This window comes from Eleutherodactylus coqui, chromosome 12 (genome assembly GCF_035609145.1).
Source record: "Eleutherodactylus coqui strain aEleCoq1 chromosome 12, aEleCoq1.hap1, whole genome shotgun sequence".
Taxonomy (NCBI): domain Eukaryota; kingdom Metazoa; phylum Chordata; class Amphibia; order Anura; family Eleutherodactylidae; genus Eleutherodactylus; species Eleutherodactylus coqui.
The window spans coordinates 57,409,458-57,435,084 of record NC_089848.1 but is presented as its reverse complement, the minus strand read 5'-3'; the positions used below and the strand labels follow the sequence as shown (position 1 = coordinate 57,435,084).

Genomic DNA, 25,627 nt, shown 5'->3' with positions numbered 1-25,627 from the left:
ACGTGAATCTGCACTAATCATTGATTCCTTTTCTGTAATAAAAAGGGAGAGATGGGCCCAAAAGGAGAACCGGGAGTTCCAGGAAATAGAGGACCTACTGGTAGACCAGGAAAGCGAGGCAAACAGGTATGGACACACTTTAATTTACATCTTCTTGTGATACATAGTAAAATATTCGGTTAAGGAATGATTAAACTCAACTTACCTTAGTAGATTCAAGATTTGCGCTACATTCTTTAAAGAGAAAATGGTACATGTCTAGGGCAATGGTGCAGGGTAAAGTGGAGTATAAAGCAGTGATATGGAGATAGCTGAAAGACTATTTCACATACGTGGCCCAATTAGAAGGTGGAAAAATATTGTATTTTCCGACGTATAAGACGACCCCCAATTGTCGAATTATACACCGGGAATACAGTGTAGAAAAAAAAATCAATACTCACCTCCCATGGCACTGCTGCAGGCTGTTGCTCCCTCCTCCACGCCGACATGATGTCATTGAATGGCTGGCATTGGTTAACCCAGCGCCGGCTTTCATTGGCTGACGCCGCTGAGTTGGCCAATCAGAGCATTAGCTTTCTAGAGGCGGGGCATTCAAGCCCCGCATCCAGAAAGCAATGCTCTGTCAGTGTGGAGGAGGGAGCGACAGCCGTCAGCAGCGTCACGGGAGGTGAGTATTGATTTCTTTTTTCACAGCGTATTCCCGGCGTATAAGACAACCCCCGAAGATTTTCCTGGGTTAAAAAGTTGTCTTATACGCCGGAAAATACGGTAATCCGCCCAAGACAAGAAAGCACATTTATGTCTGAAAGAAGAAAGAGGGTTAAGCACCTGCCACATTTTAGGTTGTACTTTTTGTCTGCTCAACGTAAATGTCTTGAATGGTAGCCATACATATTTTCTCCTGAAGTTGGCGAAGAAATATAGAAACTTTAAAATTTTGGGGAAATTTTTTGGAAACAGCAGTTTAAGAAGATAGGGTGTACTGGGGGACATGTGTTTTTGATGTTGGCAAAAATTATGCAATTGTTATGGCACACTGCTCTTCACTTCTCGACGCTAATCCACCACTTTCTGAACTAGAATCATAGAATGGTAGAGTTTGAAGACACCTCCAGGGTCATCGGGTCCAACCCCCTGCTCAATGCAGGATTCACTAAACAATGTCCAGCCTCTGTTTCAAGACTTCTATTGAGGCCCATTTAATTTATCTACTGTTGATATAATTATTGTACTACAGTAATAGAATAGGCAATGCTTGTGTCCTCTTTTAACAGTGAGGTCCATGATAAAACCTTAGTCACCTCTGATTTACAATGTATATAAATGGATTTTAACATCACTATCTGAGTTTACAAAGGTTTTAAAGATGTTTTTTTATTGGATAGAATGTCTTTTGAGCCCTAATGCCCCTTTTACATGGGACGATTCTTGTTTGCCCAAGCAAACGAGCTGGTGATGTCAGTGAGAAGGAAGGGCAGGGGATAACTGATGTTCTGGGACCATTGTGATTGCAATATTAGGCATTATAGTATCAAGAAGAGTAATTTATTAAAGTAGGAACTGCAGGAATGTTGTTTTTGTGTGTTTCCTTCATGTAGGCAGGCTGCGCAGGGCCGGGTTGGATTCTGGATGCAGGGTCCCGCACCAGAATCCGACTCTGTGCCTGGCTGGTGACCCGACGTACCTGTGATTTCTTTTCTTCTTCTTCTGTACTGCGCATGGCCCGGAAGGCTCGCCGTTGGACATGCGCAGTAAAGATTTTCTCGCGCTGACGCTAGGTGATGATGCGGATCCCATGACCTTTTTGCAGTGTTCATTGTGGAAGGGCCGCGGGTCGGACAGCTTCCATTGACTTTAATGGAAGTTGTCCATGCAGACGCTGCTCAAAAATAGAGCATGCTGCGATTTTTCATCCGCGAGCGGAAAATTGCAATTGATTTCCGCTCGAGTGCAGGCAAAAGCACATTCCCATAGCATGCTGCAAGCAGTATTTGCTGTGGAACCCAGGCGCAGATGCAATATGCCAGTGTGCAGCGGCCTTATTGTCTATTTATTTCTGTCCTGTGTATATTTACATTACTGGAATTCCAGTGCTGTGCACTAGAGAATCAATATGCCAAAACTTAGGGCTCCTCCACACGGCGAATATTTGCTGCGGAATCCGCGGTTGGTGTCCGCACTGCCAATCCGCAGCAAGTACCACCTGTTACTTCCTATGGAGAGCCAATGTTTCCTACACACGAGGTTGCGATTTCCGCTCGCGGAGGTAAAATCGCGGTATCCTGCGGGCTCTGCACGGCTACTTCCCTTGAAGTCAATGGAAGACATTCAATTGCAGATAGGTTGCGGATTCTGCGCCATCACCTAAAAAAAAATCTGTACTGTGCATGTGCGATGACGAGCCGCCGGGTCTACCCGCAGTACAGAAAAGACGGTGACAGAGCAGGTACACGCGGACACCGCTGCTGCCAGAGCCGGATTCCACCGTGTGCATAACCCCATAAGAAAGTATATAAGAAAAATGATCAGTTTCATTATTGCATCTAGTTCCTAAAAATAAATCATGGACGGTACACTTGATACGAACACCGTGGCACATAGTTCTTTTAAATACTGCTTTGGAATAACATACTGCAAGGGCTGCCATATTATGTTACTAAGTCAATGTTTATCAGTGGTAGACTCCCTGGAGTGTAATATGATTTATCCGATCCATTAAAAAAATCAGCATGAACTCTGAAACCTTCTGTTCCAATGATCCTCCCTAGTAAGAAGATATTATAAGGGTTCTGATGTCAAGTGATTTATACACACATTTGCGGCTTGTGCCGGTTCAGCACAAGACACACGATGATATAATGGAGTTCACAGTCAGTTCATATACAGTAAAGGTTACCTTTTTTTATTTCAATTTTACAAACAATAGTAAAATAAGCCTAAATTAATGGCTAATGTGATCTTTTTGTATATTAGGTTACATATTTGAAAAAAACACCCTTTTGTTAAAGTGCAGATTCTCAAAAATTCTCCCTATGGGATTTTTCTTTATACGTAATCTAGGCACCAGTTTAGGCGAGATATAACAGACTACACTGCTGTAAACAGCAGCATTTTGTCTGCTGACAGATTTTCTACCACTGCTAAAGGGTTTAACTCAAAGGGCCTGGGTGCAAAAGTTCAGCTTGGACCACCCAACCATCATCAAAAATTTGACCCATAGCGGTCGTGAAGGCATCAAGGTTGTCAAGCAGATTACTATTAGTTTCTAAGTACGGCGAGGCCCATGTGAGCGCCTCATCAGTGAGGAGGTTAATGATTAAAAACACTTTCTTCCTGTCACTGGTAAACGAGGTGGGCTGCACCTGGAAATATATCCGACATCGACTTAGGAAACTTCGACAATCTATTGGCGATGATCTCCAGCAAATTTTGGTGGCAATGGCATGCAGACGTCTGGCCCTGAATTACGCATCTTCACGCGTTGCCTCTGTAACCCTTCGGTCTCACGTTGCATAGCAGTAGCCTTTTCCTGGTACGAGGCACAGAACTCTTGGAGCTCTGTGACCTGTTTCCGGAGCGTGGCTACTATAGACTCCATTTTAGGGGGCGTGATTATCTTGTCGCGTCTTAACGATGCTGGATTAGAAGCGCAGGTGTAGTAGCCGAGCTGATGACTGTAGAGTAGTGAGAATAGCCGAAAGTCGTTATCGGTAAGTCACGGTATGCAGTGCAAATGGATGAGGTGGAAGCATAGTCAATGAAAGCCAAAGGTCAGCAGCAGTAGGTATTGGTATGCTTGTAGAGGAGCCGGAGGAAGAGAAGCTTGATCAAAGTGGTGGAACACAATAATCATGCACTGAAGGAGTGGCAAGGCTATGCTTATATAGAAAGTCCTAATTAGTAGCAGGGCAGAGCCAGAACAGGGAGAGAGGAAGTGGATTTAGCAGGAGCAAGGAAGCATAGAACAAGGCTGGGTTTCAGCAAGGAACTGTCCAAATCCTGGATAGCCTAGCGGAGAGAGCTGCCGACTGGAACACAAGAGGTTGTGGGTTCAGGCATAAGCTAACGGGCCACGGCAAGGTCACTACGCATTTGTCAGAACCTGCACTATCTCACTATTAACTAGATTAAAATCACTGAGGTGAGAGAGAAAACACAAGGACATTACTTACTGAAAAAGGAGCCAACAAAGCACTACCTGATAGACTGCAGGGCAGGCTCAATCGCCATAAACCCTAGTAGAATGCAGTGAGCCAGACATTAGTCTGCACAGAACAAGTAGCTCCTCCTTATTGAAGTCTCGCTCTCTGCATTCTACTATGGTTTATGCCAATTGAGCCTGCCCTGCAGTCTATCACGTGGTGCTTTATTCGCTCCTTTTTCAGTGAGTAACATCCTTGTATTTTTTCTCTCACCTCAGTGATTTTAGAACGCAAAACGTCTTGCACATTTTAGATGCTACTATGTTTTTCCTCCCATTTTTTTCAGTATCTGATTCAGGCCCCTTAGTCCCTGAGCCCTTTAGTAGTTGCTATAGCTGTAGTTATGCCTATGACAGCAGGACTGCCTGAGGAGGTCTGAATGTTAAAGGCATTTCAGGGCAACGACCACTTCCAAAAAATGGGGCAAAGAAGTGCTTTATGGAGCCCTGCACATGTTCATACAGACAGCTTGTGCTGCTGTTAAATGGTAACAACACAATCCTGTCCTTCTGACATGCGGTGGTCAATATGATCTGTGCTGGACAGAAACAGGAAGCTCATTAGGATCAAACTTAAAAAGGCTGACAGTGTGCAGCTGCCTGTCACAGTCTTCAAGGTCAGGGCTGGACTGTAGAGAGGTATACACCAGATATGAAAACATTAATTGAGACTAAAATTGGCCTCACCACTACCCTAGACCACCAGGGAAATGTAAGCAAACCTTAAGAGCAACAGCATGGTTCACATTCATAAGCCACTGTAAACAAATATACAGTATTCTTATTAATCCCTCATGCTCAAGAAATATTTGGTATAAACCATTACAGGGGATATCACACTTCTAGCTGTTTCGTTGCAGAAAGAAGACAGCTCTGTACATTGCGCAGTGGTTCAGGATTGGTACTGTTGGCTGAGTCCCATCCACTTCAATAGGACTCAGCTTTCAGTACCTACCCAGGCCACTGCTCAATGTACGGAGCTGTCTGCTTCCAACAGCTACAAGTAGGTCAACCCCTTTAAGCTCAGTAGTTTTTGAAGTGTCATCAGTGTATCCTGGTTACACAGTAAACACCTGAAGAATTTGCTGTAGGTTGCTGTGTCCATTTTGCTTCTTCTCTACCCTGGTCAGTCTTGTAAGATGAAAATTTCCTGAGTTGCCCCTGAATGTTAAAGAGGCGTCAGTGGCTCTATATATGGATGGCCCTGCACATCGAAATGGAATTGGTATAGTACATATCACCTGCAACATATCACTTCTTGATTGGATTCTTCATATGACTGACAAATCTTGAGTTTGGTGCCAAGTAACTTCTCGAAGTCTGTGGAGCCATGATTATGAAGAGTAGTTTCATATATTTTACGCTTTCATGTAAATGTATTGTGCATATTTATTTATAATAATGTGTATGTGAATTAAAAAAGTGCATTAAATGTAGCAGTGCATGCAGTGTGCATGGCCGGTGAAGAGTAACGAATGCGTTGGTGGGACATCTGTTAAGCTTTTCCCCTTCTAGTGCACACATTAGTTCTTAGTGTGCATATCCAGCATACATCTGTATATAAATATCTTTCCCGAAACCACATCTAAATTAAGAAGGTGTTACTTCCGCATCCATTTTGAGATCCGTCTTCAGATACCCCCACCCCTACATTTGCTTTTGCTAAATGATGAATGACATCCTAATCGATGTAGCATTCAGTCATTTGGTTTTTCACTTACTTAAGTATCATGATTCCTATTTACTCCAGTGTTGTTTCTTGCAGTCAGTAATATGGCAGGGTTTCTTCTCTAGCAGAAGACACTTTCTACTTTTGAGAGTAGTATCCACCTCACCTGACCTGCTATGAGGTTGGAGAACTTATACAGGGCAGCACTTGGGTTGACTATAAACAGGAACAATATCTTCATAGGAAATTAGATTGTGAACCGCCATACAGGGCAGGTATGAATTATTACAGTCTATGTATAATGGGGAAGCCCTCCTCCATTTGGAGCTTATGGCTATTAGGAAGATGGAACAATACCTCTGCAGCGCCACCTATTGGATGGCAGCATTCCTGCAAACCCTTTATACAAGTCTTAACCAAGATTGGGAATGGAAAACCAAGCCAGGCTGCTATGTTGATTCCATGGAGTCTCCGAGCCTTAGCAGTCTGTTTTAAGATGATGTATTGCAACATATATTTTTATCTCTTATGGAGTTTTCTTTAAACATGGTATTTCTTTTAGCTTATAAAAGCAAATAAAGTCTTGGGGTGCATTAAGAGGTATAGGGGTGAAGGACGAGAACATTATCCTCCCACTATATAAGGCACTTGTTAGGCCTCACATGGAATACTGCGTACAGTTCTGGTCACCGCTGCTCAGGAAAGATGTTACAGTGCTGGAGGGGGTCTAAAGAAGGGCGACTAAATTAATAAATGCAATGGGAGGACTGGAATACCCAGAGAGGCATCAAAATTGGGATTATTTACACTGGAAAAAAGATGGCTAAGGGGTGACCAAATAACTATGTATAAATACATGAGGGGACGATACAAGGATCTCTCCCATGATCTGTTTATACCCAGAACTGCGACAGTAACAAGAGAGCATCTGCTACGTTTAGAGGAAAACAGGTTTCATCACCAACACAGAAAGGGGTTCTTTACTGTAAGAGCAGTTAGACTGTAGAACTCTCTGCCTGAGGAAGTGGTGATGGCAAAATCCATAGAGGAGTTTAAGAGGGGACTTGATGTCTTTCTAGAGTGGAAGGATATTACAGGATATAAATCTTAATTGACCAGCAGGTTGTTGATCCGGGTCTTACAGACAGGTAGGAACTATTAGGGGTTGATCCAGGGAACAGTCTGATTGCCATTAGGGAGTCGGGAAGACATTTTTTTCCCGAAAGGGCTAATTGGCTTTTGCCTCTTGGGGTTTTTTGTCTTCCTCTGGATCAACAAGGAGGATAAACAGGCTGAACTAGATGGACATTGTCTTCATTCGGCCTTACATACTATGTTACTATCTGTGTGATGATTAATTGACTTTTTCCGGTCAGGCTGAATACACAGGGACAGCAAGATTTAACAGTATTGTGAAATACTGATCTTAAAATTATAGGAAGCTTTCCGTTACAATTTTACTGCTAAAGTTGGTAAAACCAGTTATTAAGTTTAAGAGAGCAATTACTTTTTGACATTGCTTATATGTATGTTTCCCCCCCCCCCCCTGTTTTTTTTGAAAGCTGCAATTACTTTACATTTGTCTTTTCAAAACATTCACTGTCTGTAATGGAAAATCTAATCCGTGGCTGAAACTCTACCCTGTTCATTCCTGGGAGTTCAAAATCTGGTTGATGACAAACTGTAATTACCTCATAAGTAAAGGACAGAGTGGAGCAAAATGTTATCCTATCAGCAGAGATTAGTGACGTACAGATTTCTAATGACCACTTAATATCCCCTCTTCATTTAACTAGTTTGAAATCCAACATTCAGCCTCCTCTAGCGTACAGGCATCTTTACTAACAGTAAGAAGGTCTAATAAAAATGTGGATTTTTCACATGGACACTGTAGTCCTTTGAAAAAGTATTCCTCCCTTGTTGCATATTTGCCACCCTGATTGACTTCTGATTTATAAATAGAGATGAGCGAGCATACTTGATAAGGCAAAGTACTCGAGTGAGTAGTGCCTTATTCGAGTATCTGCCCGCTCGTCTCTAAAGATTCGGGTGCCGGCGGGGAAGAGCGGGGAGGAACGGAGGGGAGATCTCTCTCTCACTCTCCCCCCCCCCCCCCCCCGCTCCACCCTGCTCACTCCCGCAACTCAACCCCACCCCCCACCCCCGGCACCCGAATCTTTAGAAACAAGCAGACAGGTACTCGCATAAGGCACTACTCGCTCGAGTAATTTGCCTTAGCGAGTATGCTCGCTCATCTCTGGTTGAGGCACCTTTAAAACATTATTTTAAAAGAATTAGGAATAATTTAGAATTAGTTTTTGCACATGTGCCACAAACTTAGCTCCTTATTGTAGGGTTCAATACACTTGAGACGTATCATAGGAATCATTTGCTTGGACGTTTTGTTACCAAATGTGGTGCCAGTAGTTAAAAAAGTCAAAGGGTGAGATGGGTCTTGGGGTAACTATGTTTCTTAATGAATTGTATGACCAATTAAAAATGTGTCATGTGATTACTAAGGTTCTTAGTAAAAAATAGGGAATATCTAGAAGGGGAAATGCCTTTTTACTACACGTTGTAATCATTGTGCTACATTATTGTTTTGGCTACATCTCTCTGTTGGGCATGATTGACGCATTATGACTTTATAAGAATATAATCTGAACTTTTTCAAGTAATAGCTTCTGTAAAAATCCATTTACTTCAATTAACCTCTTAATCAATTTCTCCAATTGGGTTGCTTTTTAAAATCTTAGGGCTCAGTCACACACGCCGATCCGCCCGTGTTTCTGCACGATAAGATGGCCGCACTGCAGGTGCGGACGACTCTCCGCACTGGCCGGAAGAAAGAACACATGGCCGGCAATGGAGCCGGTCATGCACAGAGTAGTCCGCACGCGGTGCGGCCGTCTCATCTTGCAGGAACACGGGTGGATCGGCTGTTTACACATTTGTCAGATATTGTGTTTAGTGTATAGTAATGATTATTAGAGTTCACATTATATTCTATTTTATTATTTTATAGGGAGACAAGGGTACGACTGGTTCCATGGGACATATGGGCCCACCTGGAAGACCAGGATCTACTGGTCTACCTGGGCCACCAGGACCAGGTAAAATGAATGACTAGAATACCACATAAAATGCAAAACCACATAAAATAAAATCTTGTAATTATTATCATCATTACTATTTTTATTTATGTGCAAAAATCACAGATCTGGATGAACCATAAGTCAATCAGTAAAGCCAAACAAAGAATCACATATCAAATATTTCCATCATATAAGGAAAAAACATGAATTATAATTGTGCCTACATAGTACATAAAAATAAATAAACATGGCGTCATTAAATGGGTTTTCCAGGTAAGGCCCGCTGTCAGTGCTGGGATACACAGGGGGCAGAGTGGAAGCCACTGCTCCGACCCCTGTGTAGTGGCTGGTGCTTGTAACTGCAGGTGCAGCTCTCATTGAAATCAATAAGAGCTGCACCTGCAATTACAAGCGCTCTGACCCCTGTGCATCCCGTAACCGACAGCGGGCTTTACCTGGAAAACCCCTTTAACAACAGTAAGTACACTAACCTGATTTTGTACAGATGATACAATTAATATTTTGCAATTGTTTCTCAGGGCAACTAGTTGTTGGACCAAAAGGAGAACGGGGACTTCCCGGACCTGCAGGGAGATGTCATTGCAAACATCCTCAGTCTGTAATTGATGAATCATACAATGGTTATAATTACGCCAAGGTAATACTCTACTGAATTCTATAGTGAGGCTGAGCCATGTACATACATACACATGCCATACGTAACCCTTTCCAATCCACTGTCTGACGTCTAAAGACATTCTGATTGAAGGCTGTACAGCTCCGATGTCGGAAGACGTCCAGCAGGGTATTCTTACTGTAGATTACTAGCCGCTCTGTTGTCGGGGTCCTCTCCAGCATGTCACATACCGCAGTACTGGCTCTAGCCAGCAGATGGTGCCATTGTATAATGGTAGTAAGAGAGAGCCCCCTAGGAAACCCTGAATCCAAAATTGGATTGCAAAGGGTTAAATGAAGACTTGCCTCAGATACAGAAAACATCCAGCAGTGCAGATTAATATATTAGAAAAACCAAAATAGCTGCGTATTCTGAACAATGACATATTTATATACTGTATATTCCAGCTCACCGGTTGGGGCTATGCTAATGGAAAAGCTCTTGCATATTACTAGTACAATTACAGTACATTGCCAGCTCCATTGTCACATTGCACATAGCTTCAATTCAGATAATTCCATTGTTAGAATTCTCTTCTTCACAAGTTTATTACTGCGGCAGGCCTATCGCTTCCTTTTATTTCTGCCCTTTTTCCCATAACAGATAGTGTAAATAAAATATCAATAACATAATAATATTGAATTTTTTTTTAACATTTTTTTTATGTCCCCCAGATTTTTCTGGTCAACAGTCAGGAAGAGTTAGACAGGTTGGATGTTGAGAACGCATTAGTATTTCGTAAGGATCGAAGATCCCTTTATTTCAGAGATACAAATGGTTGGTTCCCTGTACAGGTAAGAGATTAATATTTTGGGCATATGGCATCCTTTTTCGCATTGTAGCCCTATAACCCCTTGATTTTTGCATTACTGACTTACATGTCTACAACAGTTATTAACTTTAGGTGTAATCATTTGTTATTAAACATTTAATATTGAAAATGCCACAATAAATAGTATCAATACGAATATCTCAACCCAAACTTGAGAAAACCACATCTCTAGCATATATTTCAATAGCTGGTTGATAGTGCCCAAATTTTCAAAAACAACTAACATACCTTGGAGAACCCTTCAACTAGGGCATCTCACAAATAGGAAAATGGGGGAGGAGGGGAAAGCGGGGGGAGGGGGAGGAAGGATATGGCCTTGCTTCTTCTTGTGAACCCACTAGGGGCCCCATCGCCCAGTCTCCAGCCAGCTCTGAAAGGGATCGGAAGCTCTCATGGATATTCACGGTCTCCCGATATCTTAGGTTCTGTCATGCTCCATCTCATCCATCGACCCCTTTTCCTCATACCGCACTGCCAGAATAACCAGCCGTTATAGCTCGGACTTAATTTTAGCAACGGGTCCGGGAGGCATCAGGAGAAGAGCCATCTCAGCTGTTATGGACACCGTCGATCTGGTCATATTGTTATAAAGTTTCTCCACACTTCTCCATAGGTCTCTGACTGTAGGGCACTCCCACCATATGTGCAGCATTGTTCCTGGACTACCCTGACACCGCCAGCACAAGGGGGAGATCTGGGCATTCATTTGATGCAGCCTCGACGGTGTCCTGTACCAGCGAGACAGAATCTTGCAGTTCTGCTTCTGCATTTTACCAAATTTGGTACTCTTGTGGCACATAAGGAAAGCCCTCCGCTATTCAGGTCTGGGGAGCCGTCTTCCCAGCTCCCACTGCCCTGCATAGCTAGGGAGAGTGTCCTCTATCTCGCCAGCTAGCAACAATTTATATATTGTCAAAATCCCATTTTCAATGGGGAATGTCGACATACACAAGACCTCGAATGGCGTTAGCAGCAGGCCCGTGCAACCCCCGGGTGTCAAGGACTCCGCGAAACCCCTCACCTGGAAATAGCTCAACCAAGCCCCTGGGGGGGTCCTAGAGTCCCTGTTAATATATTTCAGGGGTTTCACCCCCGAGTGGGTCACAACGTCTCTAATTCGAGGGATCGGGGAGCTAGGGAGGGACAGGATACTGCTATTGTGTCCTGTGACCGGGAACTGAGGATTGGCAACCAGCGGGATAAATGGGCTCGGTAAAGATATCAGGCCCTGCCTCGGGGTACAAACCCCCCACGTATTAAGAACTCCCTCCAAAAAAGGCGAGAGGCAGTTATTAACTTTAAAGAGTAGCTGCACTTTTCACAAACTTTTCAGAGAAACATGTCAAAATTTTTGATTACTGGGGATGGCGCTGCTGAGACCCTCCGCTGATGACTAGAATGAGGGGGCTTCAGCATTTACCAGGGCGCTGTGCTACTTCAGCTGTCCTTGATGCTTTTCAGCTCTTCCCAGAAGTTGAAGAAAGCCACACAGCTTTCCATAGAACTCCATAGGCAAAAAGCTCCGAAAACACCTGAAGGGGCACAGCGCTCAGGTGAGCACTGCAGCTCCCTCGTTCTAGCGATCAGCGGGGTCTCAGCAACGGGACCCCCACTGATCAAAACTTTTGACACGTCTCAAGTTTGTGAAAAGTGCAGTTACTCCTTCAGAATAACTACTAGCATAGCAGACATAGCATCTGTAGAGCTCTAAGCTGAATGGCCCCATTGTAAATTCTGTTATGGAGCTCCGTGCCCATTTACACACTTGACACTGAGCAATAATTTCATGCTGAGAAAGAACTTTGCATTGCTCAGCAAGAAGATGACTACCAAATAAAGCAATACTTCATTCCTAAAGTATACAAAATTGGTATACAGTGATGTAATTTTAGCTATGTTTATGTTATATAGTAGAACTATATGGCTTAAAATCGTAATAGATTGCATTGTAATGAAAATAAGCGGTCATTGTGATACATCATTTATTTTCAGCCAACATCTGTCTTATCTGACACCAGTGCCAATTGTGGAGATGGCATAGTCCAGCCAGAAGAGGAATGTGATGATGGCAATCGGATAGTCACTGACACCTGTATAGGTAAGTACATTGAGTAGATTAGAACAGGATATGTTTGGTTCTTCTTTTGACTGTAAATATACTTTAGGTATCAAGCGGCCACAAAACTGTCATCAGACATGATGTTGTGTAGATACAGAGGCAAATTTAAAAATAATGTGCAGTGAAGAGCACTTGTTTTAACCCTTTCCCATCCATTGTCTGACGTCTTCCTATATTCTGATTGAAGCTTGTACAGCTTCAGTGTCAGAAGACGTCCGACAGGCTATTCTTACCATCTATTGCCAGCCATTCCTCTGTCGGAGCCTGTCTGATGCACACACTGGCTTTAGCCAGCAGATGGCGCCGTTGTATAACAGCAAAAAGAGAAAGCCTTTCAGGAAACACAAAATCCAAAATTGAATTGGAAAGGGTTAAGGACGCAGCCCCATGATGATTAGCTGATATTGCTGGGCGAATCTGCTGTCACCTGCATATTGTTTTTGCAGGGACAAGTTAGTATTATAGCTGGCATGGGTTAGTCCTAAGTGAGTCCCTGAATTATGCAGAAATATAATCCATCAGAGTTTCTTAACTCCAGTCTTCAAGTACCTCCAACTGGACATGATTAGAAGATTTCCTATAGAGAGAACACATGTGGCAATGGCAATTCCTAAGGCACTGACAATAATTACATCACCTCTATAATGCTAGGTAAATCCAGAAAACATGACCTGTTGGGGTACTTGAGGACTGGACTTGACTAACACTGTAATAGTTAAACGCATAAATTTTTAATTTTACTAAATGCACATTAGTTAATAAACAGATAACGAACTATGAGCAATGTGCAGGCTAGTTAAGGTTGCGTACACTACCTTAACTATGATATGAAAACTAACGTCCTTCTTTACACCATGTGCTTATACAATTAAGGGTGGATTCAGACGACTCGGTTTTCACGCCGAGTCGATTTACGGTGTCGTTGTCTGCAGGGGGGGGGGGGAGGATGGAAGAGCCAGGAGCATGAACTAAGCTCCCGCCCCCTTTCCGCCCCTTTCCACTATTTGCAATAGGAGGAGGCGGAGCTAAGTCACAACACGTAGCTCTGCCCCCGTCCTGCCCCTTCCATTGCAAATAGTGGCGAATGGCGGGGAAGGGGCGGGAGCTCAGTTCCTGCTCCTGGCTCTTCCATCCTCCCCCCCCCCTGTAGACAAGGACACCGTATATCGGCTCGGCGTGAAGACCGAGCCGATATACGGTCGTCTGAATCCACCCTTAGAGCTTCATATACAGTAATCTACTATACTTGGTGCAATAAAGCCATGCATGCCTAATACTATCTCCAACAAGAACGGTCTTTAACTAAAACATTTACAAATAGTATTGCTTAAACTTGGACTTCTCAAACTTTTTCAACTCGGGACTCACCAGCCTATCAGTGGTGATACTGTGACCTCACCTGCAAACAAATGCTAAAATGGAACTTCCATATTACCTCCTTACCTATGTAGCAGCACCAAAATGATACCTCCTTGCAACGTCCACAGTGCTCTGTAGTAGTACCAAACACCACAGTGTAGTACAGCATACATCCACAACATCGTCAAGAAACTTATATATATGTGTGTGTGTGTGTGTATATACACATATATACACACAGTGGTCTCTCAGCATGCAATAATAATTGGTTCTGAGATGGCCATTGCATTTTGAAAATCCTGTATGCTGATCCTATAACTCTACAGAAAACTGGTAATTAGTTCCAAAGCCCCCAAAATTTCAACCAAAAGTATTACAAAATGAAGATGAAAAAAGAATACAGGTAAGGCAAGTTCTTACATATAGAGCTCTGGAAGAGCTGCTGAGAGGTGTAGATAATTTTCCTGTAGATTAGTGTGGATACATTCCCTGCCTGTAGATTAGTACAGGAGCTCCTGCAGGGTCTGTACACAGTGTACCAGAAAAATCACATTGAGCCACCCTTATCTGGTGTCCAGCTCATCCGGGCAGCACAGTACAAATAGAAGTGCTGCCAGTCAGTGCATACACTTCAGTAAGGGCTAATGCCCACAGATGGATTATCACTGCGGAATTAACGGCCAGACACCTGAGGGACCACTTTATACACTAAATAGCCACATTAGTAGCAACACTCATCTACTGGCACGTTGGACCTGCTTAGCCTTCAAAAACACAGAAATTCGTTGTGGCATAGAATCCACTAAGTGTTGAAACCCAATTTTTGTGCTCTTTTGCCCACTAGAGTCTCTCCTTTCTTTTAAACAGCAATGGCACTCAAACTGGTTGTCTGCTGTTATAGTCCATCGCACTAAGGAATGACGAGTTGTGCATTTGGACACGGTAGTTGCAGCACCAGCGTTGTATTCTGCTGCAATTTGTTTGACTGTGCACTGCCTGTTCATTAGAACAATTCTTGACATCCTCCTCTGACCCCTTTTGTTGAAGAGTTTCCATCCACAGGATCCCCTTTCACTGGGTACTTTTCCTCGGTCACACCATTCTCTGGATACTCTCAATATTGATACATAAGAAAACTCAACAAAGTTGACAGTTTTTGAAATACTGACCCTGGCTGGTATAGCACCGATTACCCTTACTTGATAGAAATCACTCAAGTCACTCGATTTGCCCATTCTAACGTGGATTTACATCAAAACCGATCCATGGAAAACTTGCTCACTTTATTAAATTCTGCATTCCGGGGGTCATGGGTCAACTTTTCATACGGGGAAGCTTCTGTGTTTAATGCCCTATTTGTTTAAAAACAGAAACCAAATGGAATCCACAAATTGAATCTTTTCCGTTTTTTTGTAGTTTCTTAAACCCATTGAAATCAATGGGTAAAAATCCTAAAACTTGAACATATAAATGGAAATTCCTAATGGAGGTGTAATACTTTTGTGAATGAGCCACAAAGTAGACCGATGCAGCCTGATACATGATTATTGCCAAAATAAAGCTCTTCTTCCTAAAACAACTTCCTTATATCAAACTTAAACAAGCCATGTATAACCAGCTGTATGGTATCAATGTCCCCAAGGATATTATATACATATGACATTTGCAAAAGGCGCTATGCTTCCACATGATATATTACTGCCGTAACGTGTAACAGTGTCACTGCCAGTATCTCTGTGAGAAGGATATAGACACTGCAGACACTCTTGTTCACAGCATTCTAGAATTCTCTGTTCAACTGCCCTCGATTCTTGTTCATACAGAAGAAAATCCCCAATGGTTTTAGGTTTTGTCTGCAAAGCTGGCTGACATTACATCCATCAACAATCTAATTATCGCCCTCGCTGTATTGAAATAAAAAGCACATTTGACTGAGCTAAAAGTCCATGTTGAAGAAGATCTGACAGCTCTGACATGTGTTTCAGTATATACTTGTATCCCCCATGAAATAACAATTCTGGATCATAGTTTTCTGAAACCCTGCACTGTGCTGCGTCCCTGGTATTCCTCTTGGAACTTCCCCTTGTCGAATCAGTGTGTCCTTACGTATTCTGGAACTGTCGGGAGTGATTGCACAGTGTCAGAATGTGAGGTGTCACAAGGTAGGTAACAACCAGTTGTCAACTTTTAACCCTTTCCAATCCACTGTCTGACGTCTGAAGACATTCTGATTGAAGGCTGTACCACTCCAATGTCTGAAGGGTATTCTTACTGTATATTACTGGCCGCTCAGTTGTCGGGGGCCTCTCCAGCATATCCCAGTCCACAGTACTGGCTCTAGCCAGCAGATGGCGCCATTGTGTAATGGCAGAAAGAGAGAACCCCCTAGGAAACCCCTGAATCTAAAATTGGATTGCAAAGGTTAAGGATGAATAACACAGGAACTGCACAACACAGAGTTTTAGCAAAAAATGCTCCTGAATTCTTGTAGAACACAAGTTTGTACTAAAAGCAACATCTCAACAGCGCAGATAGGACCTCTCTAATGAACATTTACACCCCAAACCAACATGTAGCCATATTGGTTTGAATTGGCTTCTCACAAACTGATGATAATATGACGGTAATATGATTGTCCCCCTTGTTGTCTCATGTGATTTCTTCCATAGAATGTAAGCGTGCCTACTGTGGGGATGGCTATCGGCAAGAAGGAGTGGAGGAATGTGATGGCAAAGACTTTGGCTATCAGTCATGCAGAACATATCTCCCTGGGTACGTACGTAGTGCCAAGTATTCATGTCTTTACTAAGAGTAAATCTGTTGTTTATTTCTTAAAGAGTTGGATAAACTCATTACTGTTGGCCATAAGATGATTTTTAATCCTTTTTATATCCTGTTCCTTTGTTTACCATTACTACTGTAAAGTCTGTAGTGTCTACTATAACTTAATAAAGGACTGCTGCAGCATGACATGCACTCTGACTGCCATGGGGATGTCTACTGCAGTAAGAAGGAGAATAGGAGCGCAGGGCAGGCTAGACAAGTCCTGGTAGTGGGAGACTCAATTATTAGGGGGACAGACAGGGCAATCTGCCACAAAGACTGGGATCGTTGAACAGTGTGTTATCTTCCTGGCGCTGCAGTTTTCACATTGCAGGTCAGGTTGACAGATTGCTGGGAAGGGCTGCTGGGGATCCAGAGTTCATTGTACACATTGGCACAAATGGCAAAGTTAGAGGTAGGTGGAGGGTCTTTAAAAAGCTATTTCAGGGAACTAGGATGTAAGCTTAGGGCAAGGACCTTCAAAGTAGTATTTGCTGATATACTATCTGTACCAAGTGCCACACCAGAAAGGCGGAGGGAGATTAGGGAGGTAAACAAGTGGCTCAAGAGTTGGGGTAGGACGGAGGGGTTTGGATTTCTGGAGAAAGTTCAAAAGGATCCTAATCGCCTCATGTGAGCAGTTCATTCCCTTCAAAAATAAAAGTAACTCAGCTAAAAGGAAACCAATGTGGCTCGACAAGACGGTACGAGGGGCAATAAACGAAAAGAAGAAAGCGTTCAAACTACTAAAGCAACAAGGCAGCGAAGAAGCGCTAAAATCATACAGGGAAAAAAACTAAATATGCAAAGATACGATCAAAACTGCCAAGGAGGAAGCAGAAAGACGGATCGCAAAAGAGAGCAGAAACAACCCGAAGCTATTTTTCAACTACATAAACAGCAAAAGGATTTGCAGGGAGAGCGCTGGCCCTTTAAAAAACAATGCAGGAGAAATCATTGATGATGACGAAGGGAAAGCAAATCTAATAAACAGTTTCTTCTCAAGTGTGTTCACCAAAGAAACGGAAATGCCACACGAGGAGCAGGGGAATAAAACGAACCCCTCACAAAATATCTCATACCTAACGCAGGAGGAGGTGCGGAAGCGTCTAAAGAAAACTAAAATTGATAAATCACCGGGCCCTGATGGATTACACCCAAGGATACTAAAGGAACTAAGTGACGAGATAGCTAGGCCGCTATACCTTATATTTCTAGACACTATCAAGACCGGAGTAGTACCATTGGACTGGCGCATTGCCAACGTGGTTCCAATCTACAAAAAAGGGAGCAAAAGTGAGCCTGGTAACTACAGGCCAGTAAGTCTCACTTCAGTAACGGGAAAAATTTTCGAGGGGATTCTGAGAGACGCCATCGATGAGTACCTCAAGGAGATTAAGGGAATAACTCCTCACCAGCATGGATTCATGAAGGGTCGCTCATGTCAGACAAATCTGATCAGTTTCTACGATGAAGTAAGCTCTAAGCTGGACCAGGGAGAATCTATTGATCTTGTATATCTGGACTTCTCTAAAGCCTTTGACACCGTGCCACATAATAGGCTAATATACAAAATGAGGCAGCTCGGACTGGGCGAAAACGTGTGTAAGTGGGTAAAAAATTGGCTCAACGATAGAAAGCAGAGGGTGGTAATAAATGGTTCGTACTCTGATTGGACCACAGTCGCTAGCGGGGTGCCACAGGGTTCAGTATTAGGCCCCACTCTGTTCAACATATTTATTAATGACCTGATAGAGGGGCTGCACAGCAAAATATCAATATTTGCAGATGACACAAAATTATACAATGTAATTAATGCAACGGAGGACAATGTGCGGCTACAAACGGACCTGGATAAGCTGGGGGCTTGGGCAGATAAATGGCAAATGAAGTTCAATGTTGAAAAATGTAAGACTATGCACATGGGCAAGAGGAACGGATGTCACAAATATTCACTTAATGGGGTACCACTAGGGAAAAGTGATATGGAAAAGGATCTGGGGGTATTAGTGGATAATAGACTAAACTGGAGTAACCAATGCCAGTCAGCCGCTGCAAAGGCAAATAAAGTCTTGGGGTGCATCAAAAGAGGAATAGGGGCGAAGGACGAGAACATCATCCTCCCACTATATAAGGCACTTGTCAGACCTCACATGGAATACTGCGTACAATTCTGGACACCGGTGCTCAGGAAAGATGTCACAGTGCTTGAGGGGGTTCAAAGAAGAGCGACTAAACTAATACATGGAATGACGGGACTGGAATACCCAGAGAGGCATCCAAATTGGGACTATTTACTCTAGAAAAAAGAAGGTTAAGAGGCGACCAAATAACCATGTATAAGTACATGAGGGGACAATACAAGGATCTCTCCCGCGATCTGTTTACACCCAGGACCACGACGGTAACAAGAGGACATCCGCTACGATTAGAGGAAAGTAGGTTTCATCACCAACACAGAAAGGGGTTCTTTACTGTAAGAGCAGTTAGACTGTGGAACTCTCTACCGGAGGAAGTGGTGATGGCAAAATCCATAGAGGAGTTTAAAAGGGGACTTGATGTCTTTCTGGAGAAGAAGGATATTACAGGATATAAATATTAGGTTAAGTGTCAATCCGGGTATATAGGCAGGTAGGAACTATTAGGGGTTGATCCAGGGAACAGTCTGATTGCCATTAGGGAGTCGGGAAGGAATTTTTTCCCCAAAAGGGCTAATTGACTTCTGCCCTTGGGGTTTTTTGCCTTCCTCTGGATCAACACAGTAGGATAGACAGGCTGGACTAGATGGACAATGTCTTCATTCGGCCTTACATACTATGTTACTAACTTGTCTGACTTTGCTGTTGGCTACAGGTTCTAGCGTAGAGATGGGCTGCATCTGAATGGGGAGGGTGCAGCTTTGCTGGAAAAGAGGATGGCTAGAAATTTGGAAGAGTGTTTAAACTAGGAACTGGGAGGAGAGGGCAACCAGAGAGATAGAGGGGAAGATAGTGTAGACAGAGATCTGGGATTAAGTAATGAGAATGGGGTTGGAGATTTGAGAGGGGTTAGTACATTTAGCAGAACAGTTAGTAGGAATACAATTAATATCACAAGTAATGAAAACTTTCTAAACTGTATGGTGACTAATGCTAGAAGTCTGACCAGTAAGGTTGACGAACTGGAAGCAATAATGTTTGAGGAAAACAATGACATAGTGGGAATAACAGAGACCTGGTTGGATGAAAGCTGTGACTGGGCGGTTAACTTACAGGGTTATAGTCTGTTCAGAAGGAATCATAAAAACCAGAAAGATAAAAGGGTTTGTCTTAATGTAAAATCCTGTTTAAAGCCCACACTACAAAAAGATATATGTGAAGAAGATGAACATGTGGACTTTATAGATAGAAATACGTGGAGGGGAAAACAATAATAAAATGCTCATAGGGGTTTTCTATAGATCACCAAATATAACAGAAGCCATTGAAAATCTGTTACTGAAGCAAATAGATGAAGCGACAAATTACATGAGGTAATTATTATGGGGGACTTTAACTATCTGGATATAAACTGGGAGGCTGAAATCTACAGATCTCATAAAGGTAACAAGTTTCTGTCAATAACTAAAGATACTTACCTTTCCCAACTTGTTCAGGACCCAATTGGAGGGACGGCTACTTTGGACTTAATACTAACCAACAGACCTGACAGAATAACAGGAAACAGCTTGGGGGGCACCTGGAAAATAGTGACCATAATATAATAAATTTCCACTTGTCTTTCAGTACAGAGTTCTGTCGGGGAGCTACAAAATACTAAACCTTAGGGTGCGTCACACGAGCGCATAAACGGCGCGTTTTTGCACCCAATCGTATATACATGACCATCTGAGGCGTTGGTTTTGAATGTATTCGTTCGCACGGGTGATTTTACGGCGCGTAAAAACGGCAACCCGAAAAAAAACGGAACATACGCGACCGAAATACGCGCCAACGCATATTCGATGGCCGAAAAGATAGTTTGCAAAGTAGGAACAAACGATAATACGCTTTCTAGCTCTGGTCATGATCGCTGAAAAACGTTGTTTCCGGCGATTATACGCTGCGCACGTGCGAACGTAAATACGCCTACGCTCGTGTGAATGCACCCTTAGGAAGGCAAAGTTCAATCGGTTTAGTGATGCCCGTTACCTTATTGGCTGGGACAATGTCCTCAAAAATAAGAGTACAGACAATAAATGGGAAATGTTTAAAACCATCTTAAATACTTACTGTGAGCGGTATATACCTTACAGCATGTCCTTTGGTTTTAACGGGAGTCTGCACTGTAGTCTATACCAAGAAAAAAAGTGATGTCACTTCTTATCGCAAATTCAATGGAGAATCAACGCCGATTGGTTTCATTGAGCTGGACTAAATCCGTGTGCAGATCACAGTGACCGCATCTGAAAATACACAGCAGAAATCTATGGCTCAGCCACCGATATTGAGGTGGATTTCATGCAGTATGTGTGAACATACCATTGGGCCACTTTCACACGGCAATGTGGTTGTCAGTATTTGGCATCAATACCAAAACCTAGCATGGAAAAAACTGAGAAAAACTGTAATGGATGTTTTTTTCAGATCCACTGCTGATCTTGGTTTACAAATATTTATGCAAAATGCTGACCAAAATACTGCTGTGTAAACGTGGCCTTAGTTTAATTGTCATCGGGAGGCAATATGGCAAGGGCAGTCCAAATCACAACCTTACTGATTCACCAACATGACCTATTATATAGACTGTAGCAGTGATGCTACTATTGGGCCTGTAGGTGACGGATGTCTCCTTGTAGCACCCTCCTTAGTCATTAAAAAGTAAGAATCAAAAAGACTTAGCTCACTTTTACTGCAGATTTAGGATAAGTACTGGGAAAGCTCCCAACACTTAGGCTGAATGTATGCATAGGCCCATATGTATCCAACATATTCCAAATGAGTGTCTGTATGGTATATCCTGGGCGAGTATGCAACTGCATCACTTTTTTTTTACTGTATATGAAAGCCTAGTCTGCTGTGATTTCCCATACAGAGGGACATAGTAAAAGAGTAGACTGCATGATATAGAGTTTTTTTTTAATGGCCAACGTAAATGGCTTCCTTCAGAGGTGTACTTTGGAGAACACTCCTGCCGTACACCTCAGATGGAACCAAAAAACTAGATGCAAACTGAGAAATTCTCAATGATTGTTTGACGTAAGTTACTTGGAAATATCAGTCACCCACAACCCAGAAGGCTGCATAGACAGCATATAATACCACAGCAGGAGCAAAACCACTATGTAGACACCACTGGCATAACTATAGGGGATGCAGTTGCACCCAGGCCTAGGAGCCTTAGAGGGCCCATAAGGCCTCTCTTCTTCATATAGGGAGCCCAGCACTATGAGTAAAGCATTATAGTTGAGGGCCGTGTTACAGGTTTTGCATTGGAGCCCAGGAGCTTCAAGTTACGCCGCTACATTAAGGAGTTAAGAGAAATTGGAAGGCCCCGAGATCAACTTTTGCACCTGGGCCCATGAGCCTTTAGCTACGCCCCTGGTAGACACCTATATTCTACTGATTTCTTTATTTTCTTTTCTCTTTCCATCAGATCTTACGGACAACTACGATGCACAACTTATTGCTATATTGACTCTACACAGTGTAAGTATTTCACATGAGATCGAAGTGGAAAGGATAGAATGATTCACGATGTCACACAAACATCAGGTGCTATCGTACAAGAAATTCAACAAGATTGAGCAAAATGCTAAACTTAAAGTCTGAGTGAAAGAATATTCTGCTGCTGATGGCTTTTAAGAATCGTATCAATTATGTCTGACTGGAAAGAAATTGGACCACTGCATCCTGTCTTAATAGACCATGCCAACCAATACTCGCCAGCAAAGCTTGTTCGCAGGAACATCACTTACAGGACAAACTGCTGGGACAGCAAATTTCACTCATCGGGAATATTATATTAATGAGACAACATTACCTCGACTTCGCACTGTTATATGTGGAAATCAAACGTTTTTTATTTTCGTTTTTTTCTGCCAACTGTAATTGTGAAAACCGAGCATACTCTGACTTGTGTCGTTTCTACAGAACACTAACCTCTTAATAATAACAATGATAATAATGTGAAAATGGAACGTACTGTATAGACTCTGTTCATTAGAATTGTAGAGAAGGAAGGAAATGGGGCTCCTCGTTCTATGGTGCACGTAGATGGGAAATGAGAAGACGAGGAATGGGATTGCTGGGAAGGAAGGCTGCATGGAGCCGAGAATCAGGGCCTTGCCGTTTCATGTGGTCAAGTTGGACAAAAAGTTGTAGACCAAAGACTCAGTTTTGTGATGCAGAAACTGTGCTGATGTTAGCAGCTGCTTCACCCATGTAGTAGAACTAGAGGCAAAAAGCTACATTTATGGCATAACTACTGTAAGTGAAGAAGCAGTTATGGATAAGATGGCAGAAAATAAGAAATATTAGCAAAGAATATGAAATATTTAGATAAATTAAATAATTTTATACCTAATTATATGTATATACGTATTAGTACCCAGCAAATGATTCTAACTATCCTTAATTGCTGCTTAAAATGATTGCATAGTAATCAGCTGATTGTTATTATTAAATGGGTTGTCCAGGGATAGATTTTTTTTAAAAAAGGGTCTGCTTTATTTACAGAAATGGCTCTAGTCTTGTCCATGTGTTACATTTGGTATTGTAGCTTATCCCAACCCACTTCAGTGGATCGGAGCTGCAATATTATATACAGCCCTTTGGCATGAGCGACGGTGTTGCTGGAAAGAAAGTAGACCCCTTTTTCTAATCCCAGGCAACTGTTTAAATTTATTTTTTTCCTTTTTTTCTATAAGTTTCCCCCATTTTCTGTATGTGACTTGCTGCTCCAGTCATTCTCTTCTTATCTTTTTTTTTTTTTTTACTTATCACTAATGCATTAGTCACATGTTCTGCAGTGTCCTGGTGTTGTCGTAACTTTGTGTAATGTCGGACAGTCTTGGTTCCATGTCTGTTTGGCAGGTTCCAAATATCCCTGTATTGTGCATATGCTGTGTAATTGCTATTGGTGTACATGCTGCCTGTTCAAGGAACATTTATTTATTCAGTATTACAAGGTTTGACTTTAGACTGTTATATGTAGACTTTCAACCAATTTTCTAATCCCTGCCTGATCTAACCACACGTGGATCAGTTTATAGAAACTAAAGTTGTAAGATTTGTAATAGCAGGTGAAGAAGTGATGTGCATGTCTTTACTGATTTGGTGACAGCATCTAAAGAACAAAATCAAAAAGTATTGAAATGCAAAGAAGACGCATTAATATATGTAGTGTTTGTACGCATTTATGTCATTGTATCAACTGGAATCTTCTTTACCTGCATGACCTTGACATTGGAACTTCCCAATAAAATAAAACAAGCTGCTGTTTGCTGAATCAATCTCATTCGTGTCAAATACATACCATGCTCTATTACATGCAGAGATGCAATCTGGGCCCTATTTATGCAAATGGCAGGTCCCTTGAATTTCCTGACATTTGGTAGACTCTTACACATCTTCTAAAGTAAGGGGACCAGTTAAATGAATGGCAACAATCTGATCGTTATTCACATTCTCAAGCACCTGCCATATATTTAGTAGGTTATTGAGGGTGGAGGGAACAGAATACAAATTGAGACCTATGCAGTTATACATAGTGTATTTAAAATATCAGGCAACATGGCTGGAACCAAGTTTGCCCATCACTATCTTCCTTTGGAGCGTTTCATGTTATAGGTGAAACATTATATCTCTTATACGGCAACTGGGGGGTAGTAGGTCAGTTGCAGCGCATGTGAGAGTTTGGGCACCTTATTTACCTGAGATCCTGACAGAAGTACCACCTTACTGCCCTGATGGCAGCACTGATTACATGTGATATGATATATAGAATATTACTATGTGACCACAGCCTCAGGCTATGGTATTGCAGCAAGGCAAACTGAACCTTAAATGAAATTAACTTTTTTTTAGCTAAACATGTCTAAAGGTCTGTGCTGAATAATTTCTTGGTATATCTTTTTCTGGGTTTGAGCTCTGTTTTTCTGATCCAGATCTCCTGCAGAGCTGTTAAATGGTAAATTAATTAGATTCAGACTCCCTCCACCACCACTAGAGGGAGTCTTGAAGTTTACTGCATACATGTATGCCTATTTATTCGAATGTGGGCTACATCCAGTCCAATCTCTTTTTAGTTGGCAAGTAGGCACAATAAGGTAAGCACTATCATTTTGTGCAGTGACTCTAATTGTGTCTTGAACCGAACCAGGACAGGAATTCTGTATTTGTTCCGCCTCCCCAATATTCCATGCTAAGCACTTTGAAGGCTTTCCTCTCTCAGTACCACCTTGTTGATTGCTGGCACAAAGAGAATCCCACCACTAAAGACTTTATGCACTTTGCTGCACCTCATTCCTTATACTCGAAAATTGATCATATCTAGTGTCAATGTAATTTCTTCCATCAATCTTCCATCGATCGTAGTTTCTAAGATCCTCTCAGTTTCCTGGTCGGGTCACTATCCTGTGTTCATTGCATGCTGCTCTCTGATGTCTAGACTCCCTAATATACCTGGTCTATTAATGATTCTTTTTTGGACATTCTGGAAGTCTGGAAGTGAAAATCCAACTAAATGAATACTTTGGGTGGGTTTTTAGTGAAGAGAGGACTTCCAGCAAAACATTTAGAGCTAAAGCAGAGGGTTTTGCAGTCAAAGGCATTTCCTAAGGCGCATCCTTCTGCAACTAACCTTCAAGCACTCTCACAGGCCAACACTGAA

At 42.4% G+C, this 25,627-nt stretch overlaps 1 protein-coding gene across 2 annotated transcripts in view; it reads left to right on the top strand.

Moving 5' to 3' along the window:
* COLQ (collagen like tail subunit of asymmetric acetylcholinesterase) overlaps window positions 1–24,244 on the top strand; it is a 94,635-nt gene extending 70,391 nt beyond the window's left edge. For both annotated transcript variants that reach the window (XM_066584612.1, XM_066584611.1), the window contains 7 exons: window positions 46–126; window positions 8,899–8,986; window positions 9,508–9,626; window positions 10,319–10,438; window positions 12,469–12,574; window positions 16,624–16,726; window positions 22,391–24,244. In XM_066584612.1, coding sequence (XP_066440709.1) covers window positions 46–126; window positions 8,899–8,986; window positions 9,508–9,626; window positions 10,319–10,438; window positions 12,469–12,574; window positions 16,624–16,726; window positions 22,391–22,460 — 687 coding nt within the window. In that variant the 3' untranslated portion in view covers window positions 22,461–24,244. The remainder of the gene's footprint in view (window positions 1–45; window positions 127–8,898; window positions 8,987–9,507; window positions 9,627–10,318; window positions 10,439–12,468; window positions 12,575–16,623; window positions 16,727–22,390) is intronic.
* The last annotated feature ends 1,383 nt before the right edge of the window (window positions 24,245–25,627 follow it).